This window comes from Piliocolobus tephrosceles, chromosome 7, assembly GCF_002776525.5.
Source record: "Piliocolobus tephrosceles isolate RC106 chromosome 7, ASM277652v3, whole genome shotgun sequence".
Lineage (NCBI taxonomy): Eukaryota > Metazoa > Chordata > Mammalia > Primates > Cercopithecidae > Piliocolobus > Piliocolobus tephrosceles.
The window spans coordinates 9,421,762-9,434,734 of NC_045440.1; the positions used below are offsets into that span (position 1 = coordinate 9,421,762).

Consider the following 12,973-nt stretch of genomic DNA (forward strand, 5'->3'; position numbering starts at 1 on the left):
TTTTTTTTTTTTTTTTTTTTTTTTTTTTTTTTTTTGAGACAGAGTCTTGCTCTGTCACCCAGGCTGGAGTACAATGGTGCAATCTTGGCTCACTGCAACCTCCTCCTTCCGGGTTCAAGTGATTCTCCTGCCTCAGCCTCCCGAGTAGCTAAGACCACAGGCACACGCCACCATGCCTGGCTAATTTTTCTATTTTTAGTAGAGATGGGGTTTCACCATGTTGGCCAGGGTGGTCTCGATCTCTTTACCTCATGATCCAGCCACCTCAGCCTCCCAAAGTGCTGGGATTACAGGCATGAGCCACCGCGCCCGGCCTACAGCACACATTTTCACACGAGTACAGGTATTTGGCAACACATGTGACCTCTAATAATGTTTTCTATTTTTAATTTGCGTTTTATTAGCGTATTATCATTTCTCCCTCATTTCCAAGACGAGCAGCCAACCGAGAGGCTTCAAAGAAATGCGTGTTCTCTGTTCAACCATCGAATACCCTTTTTCCCTCCAATAAATCTCCGAATGGCATCATAAATGTTTATTCATGCAGAAATGACAGTGTACGGGAGCCATTGGCCCAGAACAGCCCGTGAGTGACTTACTGAGCGCAGCCTGCACTTTTATGACGTCCGATTCCTGGGAATTTTCACTCATCCCCACAGCATTGACCGCCTTGACTCGGAAGATGTACTGCTCTCCCGTGGTTAAGCCATGGACCACGAACCTGAGAAACACAGGGATCAGGGTCAGAACTGCCAGGCTCCACTTTTTCTCTCCTGCAGCAGAAGCGAAAATCATCCTGAACACTCCATAAAAAATTTTTATGGATAACGTACATCCTTCATTTTCAATTCAAGTTAATTAGCTCAACATTTAGAGTCTAAAAGTAAGGTCACAGCACCCAATTATAGCCAGAGCTGACTACACGTGGCGTCAAAGCCACTTGTTCTGTGAGTTCACCTTTGCTTTTGCACTTTCTGGACCTCGTCTGGATCAAAAGTCTATTATCCAACAGTATGCCATTCCTTATCTAAAAGAACCCATGTATGTAAAACTTAGTGAGCACACTGCAGTGGTTAGAGGCCAAGGCTTGGAAGTCAGATGGACTAGACTTGAATACTGGCTTTGACACCTCACAGATCCTCACAGATTTTATGGCCTTAATCAAGCTCCTTAACCCCTGTAAGACTTCGTTTTTCTATCTGTAAGATGGGGATAATTCCTACCCCACAGCATTGTTGCAGGCACTACATGGAAAACTCTCGGTGGAGAACTTAGCACAGGTGCCTTGTATATGGAAGGTACTCAGTCTGTGTAAGCAATTATTACTTATCATATATAGTCAATAAATATTCACTAACCATTTCCCTGTACTGGAATCATGTTTTAAGTTTCTTATTCTGATCGATATTTCTGCACTTGGTGTGGGCTGTGAAGAACATCTAATTGTTATTCTTTTCGATGATATCTCTTTTTGTTAGCCACCGCTTTTTACAGCGTATTTTTTTCAGATTGTAAAAGGAGAAATGGCTGAGCCATAATTGATCATTCATCCACAAGAGTGGTTCTGACAGCTGCCAACATTTTCCTAAGACGTGTATCGCAGAGAAGCCTAATACCTCAGACATCCCTGCACACTCAGCAGACAGCAGGAGGAAGGATCTCCAAAGGCAGGGTCACTGGCTTTCCCCTGCAAAGCAGCCAGCATCCCCCCAAGCTGCCCCCACCCCCCAACAAGTGAAGAGTTGGCACCTGGTGGGGTCTCCATCAGGCGCTAGAGAAGAGAACTACCAGGCACGTGATCAAAGCAACTTTCAAGTTCAAAAAATCAATATGAAAAAAATAAAATGACTTTCACATTGTAGTCGCTATTTTTAACTCTGCTAGTCAAAGAAAAGGCCTAAGTGCTAATTATGTCAGGGAAAAAAAAACAGGTTCTGGAACTCTCCTTTCATCCATAAAAAATCGTTTCGGTCAAGATGAGTGAGTGCAGTAACTAGCTCATCCAAGTGGTCAAACTGTAAAATTATACAGTCCTCGTGCGTGGCTAAGACAGATTCATTTATGCAGAAGCCTTGTGGCCGTGGTACTCCCTGTGCCAGGGCCACAGGGGCCTCAACAGTCTTGCTTCTCATGCTTTATTTCAGGGCTGACTGCAGGGCTGGGGAAGGAGGCCGCACCTGTTGTATCCAATGGGCTTGTGGTTGCAGGGCTCCCAGTGGTTGGTTCCGGCTACGCAGCAGTCCACGTAGTAGCCCAGCAGGTCCTCCTCATGCTTGGGTCGGTCCCACTGCACCACCACCGACGTCTTGGTGTTTCGGGAAGCAAGAACCCGACCCGGAGCAGAAGGGACAACTTTTTGTAGGAAACAAAAGGAGTGGTGAGATGGCATCAGAGCTTTGGAAGCTGCACCAGAGATCTTCCAGCCCTTTCCACAGGGAACTGGACAGCAAGGTTGGGGGCTTTGGAAGAAATTCAGACGAGGGGTCTGGGAGCAGGAGAGGAGCCCGGGGCCGACCACCCAAGGGCCGTTGGGAGGTGCTGGTGTCTCCTATCTCTTCCCAAGCTCCACACAACTCCTAAAGACACAGGATGACATCTATCCTGAAGCCTCCTGTCCCCCACCAAAGCAGTTAAAAAGATCCTCTGTTGGCACTGGGGATGAGGATACCTGGGTAATAACTTTTTTGGACTGGAAATTAACCAATTTTAAGAAAGTTAAGACTCAATTTTATCAGATCTGTTGGAATCTTCCAGGGGCACTCAACATTCAATCATGACCTGACCATTAGATCCTCTCATCTCGTGCCAGGCCCCACTAGTGGACTGTGAACTGGGGTCCAGTAAGGCCTTGGGGCCACCTGTGTCCTCCGTGCTGGCCACCTGGGCCACACCCCACAGTGTTTCTCAATGATGGACACTGTCATTTTTCACATGTGTCATAAAGCACAAGAAGGCTGGGCCCTGCTGAGAGATAGCTGATTTCGTCAAGCCTGTGGTTCTGGGTATGAGTTCTAAGAGCTTTGATTAAAACCAGAGCCAGATAGAAACTTGAGGATGCCCTGGAAGCAGCTGGCCTCGTGACCTTGTTCATTTCCATATCTGGCTTTCTCAGGAAACAGGACATAGAGAGAGAGGGAGGAGGGCACCCGGGCACTCAGAACTGTGTTCCTGACACCAATGTGCCTCCCACAAAGGCTTCTGGGGATTTCCAGGGTGCCTCCGCTTACATGCTAGTTAATTGCCATCCATGAAGGAGTTAAGACTCCAGGGACTGCAATTCAGAATTTCTGTAATTTGCATTTGAAACCTTCCAAGAGGGACCGTCAAGCCAGATGGACAAGAAACTCTAGTGCCTGGCTGGGCACACTAGCTCACACTGGCATCCCAACATTTCAAAAGGCCAGGGTGGGAGGATCCCTTGAGTTCAGGAGTTCGAGAGACTGGCCTAGGCAATATGGTGAAAGTCTAGTGCCTGACTGGGCACAGTGGCTCACGCCTGCAATCCCAACGTTTCGAGAGGCCAGGGTGGGAGGATCTCTTCGGTTTGGGAGTTTGAGAGACTGGCCTGGGCAATATGGTGAAACTCTATCTCTACAAAACAATTTTTTTTTAATATTAATCATTTATTATATAAACAGATTTTTCATTCAGACTATAAATTTTCTTCATTTTCTTCAAGGTGATTTCAGTTTAACAGTTTTTTGTTATGTGCTTATGCATATTTTTGGTTTCAATTGTAATGAAATTAAATTTGTCAGTCAGTTATTTTATGGTTTGTGGATTTTTTAAAAAACACTAATTAAAAAAAAAAAACCCTAGTGTACTTAAAATTTGAATTACTTTAAAAGTGACCATTGCAGAGAAAAGGGAACACTTATACACAGTTGGTGGGAATGTAAATTCATTCAACTATTGTGGAAAGCCATGTCATGATTCCACAAAGAGCTAAAAAAAAAAAAAAAAAAAAAAAAGCACTATCATTCCATGCAGCAATCCCAGGACTGGGTACACACCCAGAGGAACATAAATCATTCTACCATAAAAGACATGTGGATGCAAATGTTCATGGCAGCACTGTTCACGATAGCAAAGACATGGAATCAACCCAAATGCCTATCAATGACAGATCGGATAAAGAAAATGTGGTACGCATATACTGTGGAATACTATGCAGCCATAAAAAAGAACAAGATCATGTCCTTTGCAGGAACATGAGTGAAGCTGGAGGCCATTACCCTAGCAAACTAATGCAGGAACAGAAAAACAAATGCCAAATGTTCTCACCCATAAGTGGGAGCTAAATGATGAGAACACATGGACACATAGAGGGGAACAGCACACACTGGGGACTGTCAGAAGGTCTAGGGTGGGAGGAGGGAGAGGAGCAGGAAAAGTCACTAATGGCTACTAGGCTTGGTACCTGGGTGACAAAATAATCTTTACAACAAACCCCCAGGACACAAGTTTAACTATGTAACAAACTTACACATGGACCCCTGAACCTAAAATAAAGGTTAAAAAAAAGTTTAAATAAAACAATGAAAGTGACCATTTCCTAACCATATTTTTCAACTCACTTACCGGTTTCATGAAAAGAAGATGGAGCTTTGGAGAAATGTCAAGAACCAAACAAAATATGGTAGAGAGCTCTTAATCTCTCGTAAAGTGAAGTTTTAAGTCCACTTGAACTTCAACTCGTTTATAACATTAATGTCTTTATTCACATAATTTCAGGCTATTTGGTGTCACCCCGCTCTTAGCCCATCCTGACTTGGGGCCACCCAGGGTGACAGCTCACCGGTCACGTCCTGGGCCTCAATGGCGGACGTTATCTCCGACGGCTCGCTCAGGCCGTGCCGGTTGGCTGACAGCACTCGGAACACGTATGACTTCCCCTCCATGAGGTCAAACACGGCATATCTCGGGGACCTCACAGCCGTCTGGGCATTGACTCTCTGCCAGCTGCCGCTCCCCACCACGGACTACAAAGAGAAACGAGACTGGCAGTGAAAACCAAGAGGTTCCCAGAGGCATGTGGAGGAGGAAGAAATGCTCTGTTCTCGCTAACCCCGGTCCACCAGGCTCGCCCACCGTGTCTCGCACACAGAGGATGGCCATGCATCTTTTCTGAGTTTTATGAAACATGATGCCAATTTGGAGAAGGAAGTCGCAAATTACCCAAAGTTGATCATATTTATTAATAAATATTTTTCCATTAAAGTAAATAATTAAACCATAGAAAACGTAAGAGAATCAACACATAGGTGGTAGTTTTAGCAAAATAGAATTAGCCTGCAAATAATAAAAGATAATTTAGAAGTATATTTGCAAAATTCCATCATGACTCAGTGGTTCACATTTCAATTTAAAATTATTACCATATTGCAGCTACTTGCGGTAGTGATAAATGACAGCAATCAAAATGGTTGTCAGTACAGTAAGACACATGATGATACGTTCATAGATTAAAAACCACATAGCCAGTTAAATTACTGTAAAAAGATATTTAGTCTGATAAGAAGAATTATATTATTTTGTGAAATGTAACACAGAATGCAAATTGTATGATATAACAAGTACATTAAAATCTATGGAGAAAAAGGCTATAAATATATGTACCACACTTTAATATGGCTATTTTATATGATGGAATTATTGTTGATTTTAATTGCACTCCATGTAACTTCTCTGTCTTTCCCAAATTTTATATACTGCTTATTTATAATTACTTTAAAAACCTTGATTACATTTTATTTTTTCACACAGAGATAGAACTCCTTTTTTGAAAGTAGTTTTGTGGTAGTAAAAGTTGGATATACACTGACCCTGGTAAGTCTGCTGAAAATTTCAGATAGCAACTCAGACTTCTGGAAATCAGACTCATATTTGAAGGGGTTTTCTCTCATTTTGGTGGAAGTGAAAAGTCGCTATTTTGCATCTGCCCCAGGCGTTCGCAGTGGCAGCCTCCAGGGCATCATGGGCCTGAGGCCCTGGCGACCCCAAGCAACCGCAGTCCAAGTGTCTATAGGAGAACTTCCTCTCCTACCTCAGAATGTGGGTCCACAAAGGGAAGGCTTATCTACTGCTGGGGGAATGTCAGTTAGCTCAGTCACTGTGGAAAGCAGTTTAGAGACTTCTCAAAGAACCTAAAGCAGAACTACCATTCCATCCAGCAATCCCATTACTGGGTATGTGCCCAAAGGAAAATAAATCATTCATCCAGAAGATGCACGCGCTTGTATGTTCATCGCAGCACTGTCCACAGCAGCAAAGACATGGACTCAACCCCAGGGCCCATCAACGGTGGACTGCAGGGAGAAAACGTGGTGCCTCCACACCATGGAATACTAGGCAGCCATAAAGAGGAATGAAATCATGTCCTGTGCAGCCACATGGGTGCAGCTGGAGGCTGTTATCCTAAGTGAATTAACACAGGAACAGAAAACCAAATACTGCATGTTCTCACTTATAAGTGGGAGCTAAACACTGGGTACGCATGGACACAAAGATGGCAGTGATAGACATCGAGATCTACCAGACAGGGCAAGGGCTGAAAAACCACCTATGGGGTGCAATGCTCACTACCTGGGTGATGAGATCAATTGTACCTCGAAATCAGTATCACACAATATACCCTTGTCAGAACTTGCACAGGTACCCCCTGAAGCTAAAATAAAAGTTGAAATTACATTTTCTTTAAAATGTGTTTACTGCAAAGGCATAAGAATGACACAATGGACTTTGGGTACTGGGGAAAAGAGTGGGAGGGCGGGCGAGGGATACAGGACAACAAATACGGTGCAGTGTACACTGCTCGGGTGATAGTGGGAGGGCGGGCGAGGGATACAGGACAACAAATACGGTGCAGTGTACACTGCTCGGGTGATAGGTGCACCCACATCTCACAAATCACCACTAAAGAACTTACTCATGTAACCAAACACCTCCTGTACCCCAATAACTAATGGAAAAATAAAATAATAAAAATTACCAAAAAAGTGTGTCTGCCATGTCATCAATACTGACCACAGGTAGTTCTGCCCACACACTGGTTCGACGGTACAGTCCTCTTTCTAAAACTGTGTTTGCGGGACAGGTGTTGTGGCTCACCTGGCCTGTAAACACATTGAAGTGCCTGTAATCCCAGCACTTTGGGAGACTGAGGCAGGAAGATTGCTTGTACCAAGAATTTGAGACCAGCCTGGGCAACATGGCGAGACCTCCTCTCTACATAAAAAATTAAAAATCAGAGGGTGTGGTGGTGCGCACCTGTGGTCCCAGCTACTCTGGGGGTTAGGGGGCTGGGGAAGAAGGACTGTTTGAGCCCAGGAGGTGGAGACTGCAGTTAGCCGTGACTGTGCCACTGCACTCTAGCCTGAGTGACAAAATGAGACCTGGTCTCAAAAATAAAAATAAACGTGTGTTTGCAAACTTGGTGTTTCTGGTATTGGTGGAAGGTGAGGGGAATGAGGGGCCTGAGAAAATACCTTCCACCCTAGGAGAGCCCCACAGAGGGACTGACCACTTGTATTTTCATAACACAAATAACTACATTTTGTCACCCAGAATTAATAATGTAATGTTTACCCTGAAATAATTCCAGTTTCTACGCCCTAGATAGCACACACTGTAAAGAAGCAGAGAAGCCCAGAGGGTCCTCCTCCATTCTGGAGTCTGAAATACGGTTCATTTCCATTTCTGTTTCCGCCATGCTGCATTGAGTGGTGCTGGATGTGATTATTGTATTAGGTGGCATAAGCTTATATATGTTATATTCTCTGTCACGTGCATACTATCTATTGTATTACACATTATAATATAAATTTTGTATCACAAAACCATAGTTACAGCCTTTGTAGGGCTTTGGAGGCTTATCCAACTGTGGTCTACAACCCAATAGAGGGTCACCAAGTCAGATCAGTGGGTCACAACCTGTGTTTTCAATGTCACAGGACAGGCTAGAAAGAGAATGTGTGCTGGGTGAGGTTATCATTTGTGAAATTCTGTAGGTTACCTACATACACGTGTGTGTGATTGCAGAACTGCAACATACAATGTATTTTGTATTTCTTTGCATGCATTCAGGGGGGAAAAAAAAAAGCCTTCTATTGGATGATCTGGCAATTCTAACATGTCTCCGTCTTGTGTGAATTTCCTCTACACGATTGCCACCCAGTGGCCATACGGCTTGTGCACAAGCACGGCCAGTGAGGAATCTGGAATCACCAGCACGTAGGTGCCTGGAATGCTACAGCAGGAAGGAGATGGTGGAACCCTCTCCACAGGGCAGTGGAGAACACGGGCACCCGGAGAGGGAAGCGACTCCCTGCTCACACCAAGGTGCAACGCCAGGCTAGGACGCAGCCCAGCCCCTGGTGCCAATTTCCGCCCTGCTGTGGTGTCACCTCATGTTCCCCAGCAACGGAGCAGGGTCTGGACCCGCTGATGGACCATCTTTAAAACACAGCAAACATGACAGTGTGGGGCCACGCTGAGATCACAACAGTGGAGCCATGCAGAGATCACGACACTGGGGCCACGCAGACAGCACGACACTGGGGCCACGCAGACAGCATGACACTGTGGGGCCACGCAGAGATCACGACACTGGGGCCACGCAGACAGCATGACACTGTGGGGCCACACAGAGATCACAACAGTGGGGCCATGCAGAGATCACGACACTGGGGCCATGCAGACAGCATGACACTGTGGGGTCACACAGAGATCACCACAGTGGGGGGCTACGCAGAGATCTGCTTTTCCAGGACACAGACGGAGAGTTTACCTTCTCGATGAAGTATGTGAGCGGGTCCTTGCCGCGGGGAGTGGGTGGCTCCCAGCTGAGGACGACATAGTTTCTGCTGATCTCAGAGGTGTGCACATTGGTGGGAGGCCCTGGAACCTGGACGTCACCTGGAGGAATAATAAACTCGGTGAGTGCTGGAGGACCCCCATCAGCCTCGCTGCGGCCCATCTCGGGGCACTGGAGGACGCTACCACATGGGTATTGCACTTTGCCCACCTCGGGGCACTGGAGGACGCTATCACATGGGTATTGCACTTTGTCTTGTTTCTATTTGGGGGAAGCAAACAAACCCCAAAGATCTGCTTCTTCAGAACCAGAGGATAAGGTACCATTAGATCATTTTTGCTTCCGATACAGATATAAGCCAGTTCGTAAGAAAGGAATCTCATCCGAAAGTCTTCCAGAGATTCTGCCGGAAGAGGGGGAAGGATTTACCAGAAGAAACCAGGCATTGCATCCGAAATGGAGCCCTGACTGCATCAGGAATCTGTGCAGAGAATGTATTCGCAGTCTGTGTTCTGCAATACGAAGCACCGCAGGACGAGGCGGCCCCATCTCTAAGGATCCCCTCTAGGTTCTTTCTTTATACCATGTGCCCTCAGAGCACTTAAATTATGCATCCACTTCTAAAGCACCTTGCCTGCTCCTCCCTCTGAAGCTCAGTACCATATTCACAGGCACCGTAGTCCATGTCTGTATGTTTGAATTCTGGAGTGATGTTGATAAGCCTTTTGCAAATAACTTATGCTAGAATATTTAGAGTCAGAGATGCTCCATATGCCTCTCTTCTGACATACATCTTTTTAAAATATACTATGAAGAGTGGGGATTTCTGTCTCAATTTATAGGAGATTCTCATAAGGAGTGGAGGTGGAGGTTTTTCCAGACCCACAGTTCTTGAAATTGTGATACAAAATGTTATGAACCTCCAATTAGATTAGCACATGATTAAAATGGTCTGAAACCTCCCCGGGACATCTCTGAGCCCTTCTCAAAATCCAGTTGCTCCCTCAGGACTCTGTGGCAGGCCAGGAATTGAACACGGAAATAGCACAAAGCAAGACTGGGCTTCATTTCCTACTGCACAGTGCATTGTGTGTCAGAGACAACACAGGCTGAGCTGGGGTCATTCTGGTAAGGTGCTGAATTTCACACAAGGGGTCAGCGTGTCTCCGGAAAGTGCAGAGAGTAACCGGGGTGGGGGACACTCCATGGGCCTGCTCTCCACCCACGCTCCGTGTCCACACCTCGAGACCCACAGAAAAAAGCATTCCAGAGAGAAGACGCGGAAAACTCATCTTCCTGTAACACACACCGAAATTCCAAAATGGAATCCTGGTTTATTTCAGAGGTGCTGACGAGGGAAGCAAACCAAGGGGACAGAAAGAACAAGGCAACAAACTGAAGCAGCGAGCGGATGTGAGCCGCTGACTGCAGAACGTCGTTCACACTTTTGGAACTGTCTTGCCGCCTTTGCTCCTGCACGTAGCAAAAGACCAGAGAAAGTGGAGTGAGAGACAGTTCCTTTGATGACAAGGTGGGACGAAAGAACACAGCTTTGTCAGCAGGGGATCCCCGGCTGGGGCAAGACACTTGAGTCATTCTTCACATCGTCATCACCTCGGACAATGTGATCACAGGAGCCTTGCAGATTTGCAGATGCTCCCACCATGCAGAGAGGAGAAAAGGGTTCAAAAGGGTCCCACAAGCCAGGGAGAGGGAAGCACAGGGGTGGGCATGAGCAATGACCCTGCAGCTGAGAGGGGAGCCGAGGGAAAGCAAATGAACATTAAGCACACATGAGACACTGCAAGGTACATGTGAGATACCTCCAAGCACACGAGAGACACCACTAAGCACATGTGAGACACCACTAGGCACATGCAGGATGCTGCTAAGTGCATGTGAGATGCCTCTAGTCACACGCAAGATGCCACTAAGCACACATGAGATGCCACCAGGCGTTATGTGAGATGCCGCTAAGCACACACAAGACACTGCTAAGCACACGTGACACACTGCTAAGCACACACGAGATACCACTAAGCACACATGAGATGCCACTAGGCACAAGCGAGGTGCCGCTAAGCACAGGTTAGATGCCACTAAGCACACACAAGACACCACTAAGCACACGTGAGACACTGATAAGCACACATGCGACACCACTAAGCACACATAAGACACTGCTAAGCACACCGGAGATGCCGCTAAGCACAGGCAAGACACTGGCCAACAGTTCTACCCCCAGGGCACTGACACTGCCCTCACCTCTGCTTCAGCCCTGAAGGCTCCCGCGCCCTGTTCCAATGGGCCAAGTCAATACTAAATGAAAACAGTGAGAGATAAACACACACATACTTCTTGTATTATTAAATGTTATATACATTATTAATATGTAATATATATTATGGTTGTAAAATGCTTTCACATCCAATATCTTATTCTGGGTTCTGTTCACGTATGGAGGAAGATACTACTGGTTTCCTCCACTTAAAAATCCAGAAACTGAACTCATAAAAACATAACATTTTCCTGAGATCGCACAGCTACTGGGTGGCTGAATTGGGGTCCAGACTTAGGTCTTCTGGTTCCAACTTCTGCATTTTGTTCCCTCATCCACCTAAGGAAACCACAACCTCCCCAGGAGATTTTTCTCTAAGTAAATGAAACGCCAAGTTTATTTTAGATTTGACAGAATTCTAGGGTCCTGCAGAGCACAGAGCAAGTGACTGAGCACGTGGGCTGCAGATGACCCAGTCCAGGACAACACAGCCAACGCTTGCATGCATAATTAGGAGAGAATAACATGGGAAAATAGTAGAGTAAAAACGCTCTCATTAAATTCTACGGGAGTCTATTCTGGCCTTTGCAAGAATACGGTGTCCATTTTTCAACGAAGCAATTCAAGAAATACTGGGCAAGCTGGGTTTATGTTAAGGAAAGGGCATGGATAGCCGTTTAAACGTTTGAAGGAAGACATTGCCCAAGATTAAAATGATACGGAAAACTTAGCAAAAAGTCAAAAATAGCAGAGGAGCCATTTTTAGCCAGCAACAGTACTGAGTTTCTGTTTCAGTAAAACAAGTGGCATTTACCAAGTGTTTTCTAGCTAAAGCAATGGTAAAAAAAAAAAAAAAATCAGCTGAAGAAAAAAGACACAGGTAGAAAAGGGAACTTCCTAATAGCAAATTCTTGAACCCCGAAATGGTTCGCTTAGGAACATTATAGATCTCTTTCTTCGGATAAAGACTTTTTAAGTTAGAGGAGTTACTCCTTGTTTAAAATGGCTGAGGTGAACAGATGAACTTTCCAAACCCCCATATCAACGTAGCAGAATTTCAATTTCATACCCAGTTTGTTTCTGACCGTGGAAATTGCCTGTTCACTGTACACAAGGCGTCACGTCAGAGAACCGAAGCCCAGGAGGCTGAGCCTCAGGCAGTGTCCACGTACCAAGTCAAGCAATTTTCCATCTAAGAGTCTCACCCTCAGCCTCCCATGACCCACCACATAAACACAGCCTTGGAAAAGTCCCCTGAGGATGAATAAATCCTGCCGCGTTCACAACCGCCTCCAACAGAGGAGGGCACAGGCCCAACCAGCCAGAAACCTGCCTTGCTGAAAGCAAGGAAAACAGGAGACCATGGAAAATAGCATCTGTGTCTTTACTCCAGCGGGAAATGAGAGTTACTGTTTCTGGACACCAGACTTCCATTTTATCAACTGGCAAACCAAGCCTCAGGACACCTGCTCTTCCTTCCTTTGACACGTCATGAACAGCGGGCTACGTCTATCCCACCACAATCATGTCTCACTAGAAAAATAGACTGTCTTCCCCAAAAAGGCAGGGCTTCTGCCTGGGGAAGCTTCATTCCATTACATGATTTCCCTTCCCCAGTGCTCTTCACAATGGCCTTGACAGAGGGCAAATTTTATCACAGATATGTGACGTTTATAAAGCAAGTTACACCTTCTCACCGCGGCTCATTTTTGCCAGGCTGGAATCCCACACATTCACTCAGCATGGTCCAGGCTGCCCGTCTACTCCCTGAATCTGTCTGCCCGTGAGGAGTGAGAAGGGGGACTGCCTGTTCCTCCCACAGGCCAGAACCAAACCTCATTCTACACAGCCTGGGCTGCCTGTTCCTCCCACAGGCCAGA

At 45.9% G+C, this 12,973-nt stretch overlaps 1 protein-coding gene across 1 annotated transcript in view; it reads right to left on the reverse strand.

Annotated features, from left to right (window-relative positions):
- The window catches only part of MYOM2 (myomesin 2), a 99,049-nt gene that overhangs the window by 50,952 nt on the left and 35,124 nt on the right, over positions 1 to 12,973 (reverse strand). Inside the window, exons 14-17 of the mRNA XM_023219091.2 lie at positions 8,789 to 8,916; positions 4,799 to 4,982; positions 2,178 to 2,352; positions 600 to 721 (exon numbers count right to left, since the gene is read on the reverse strand). Coding sequence (XP_023074859.1) covers positions 600 to 721; positions 2,178 to 2,352; positions 4,799 to 4,982; positions 8,789 to 8,916 — 609 coding nt within the window. The remainder of the gene's footprint in view (positions 1 to 599; positions 722 to 2,177; positions 2,353 to 4,798; positions 4,983 to 8,788; positions 8,917 to 12,973) is intronic.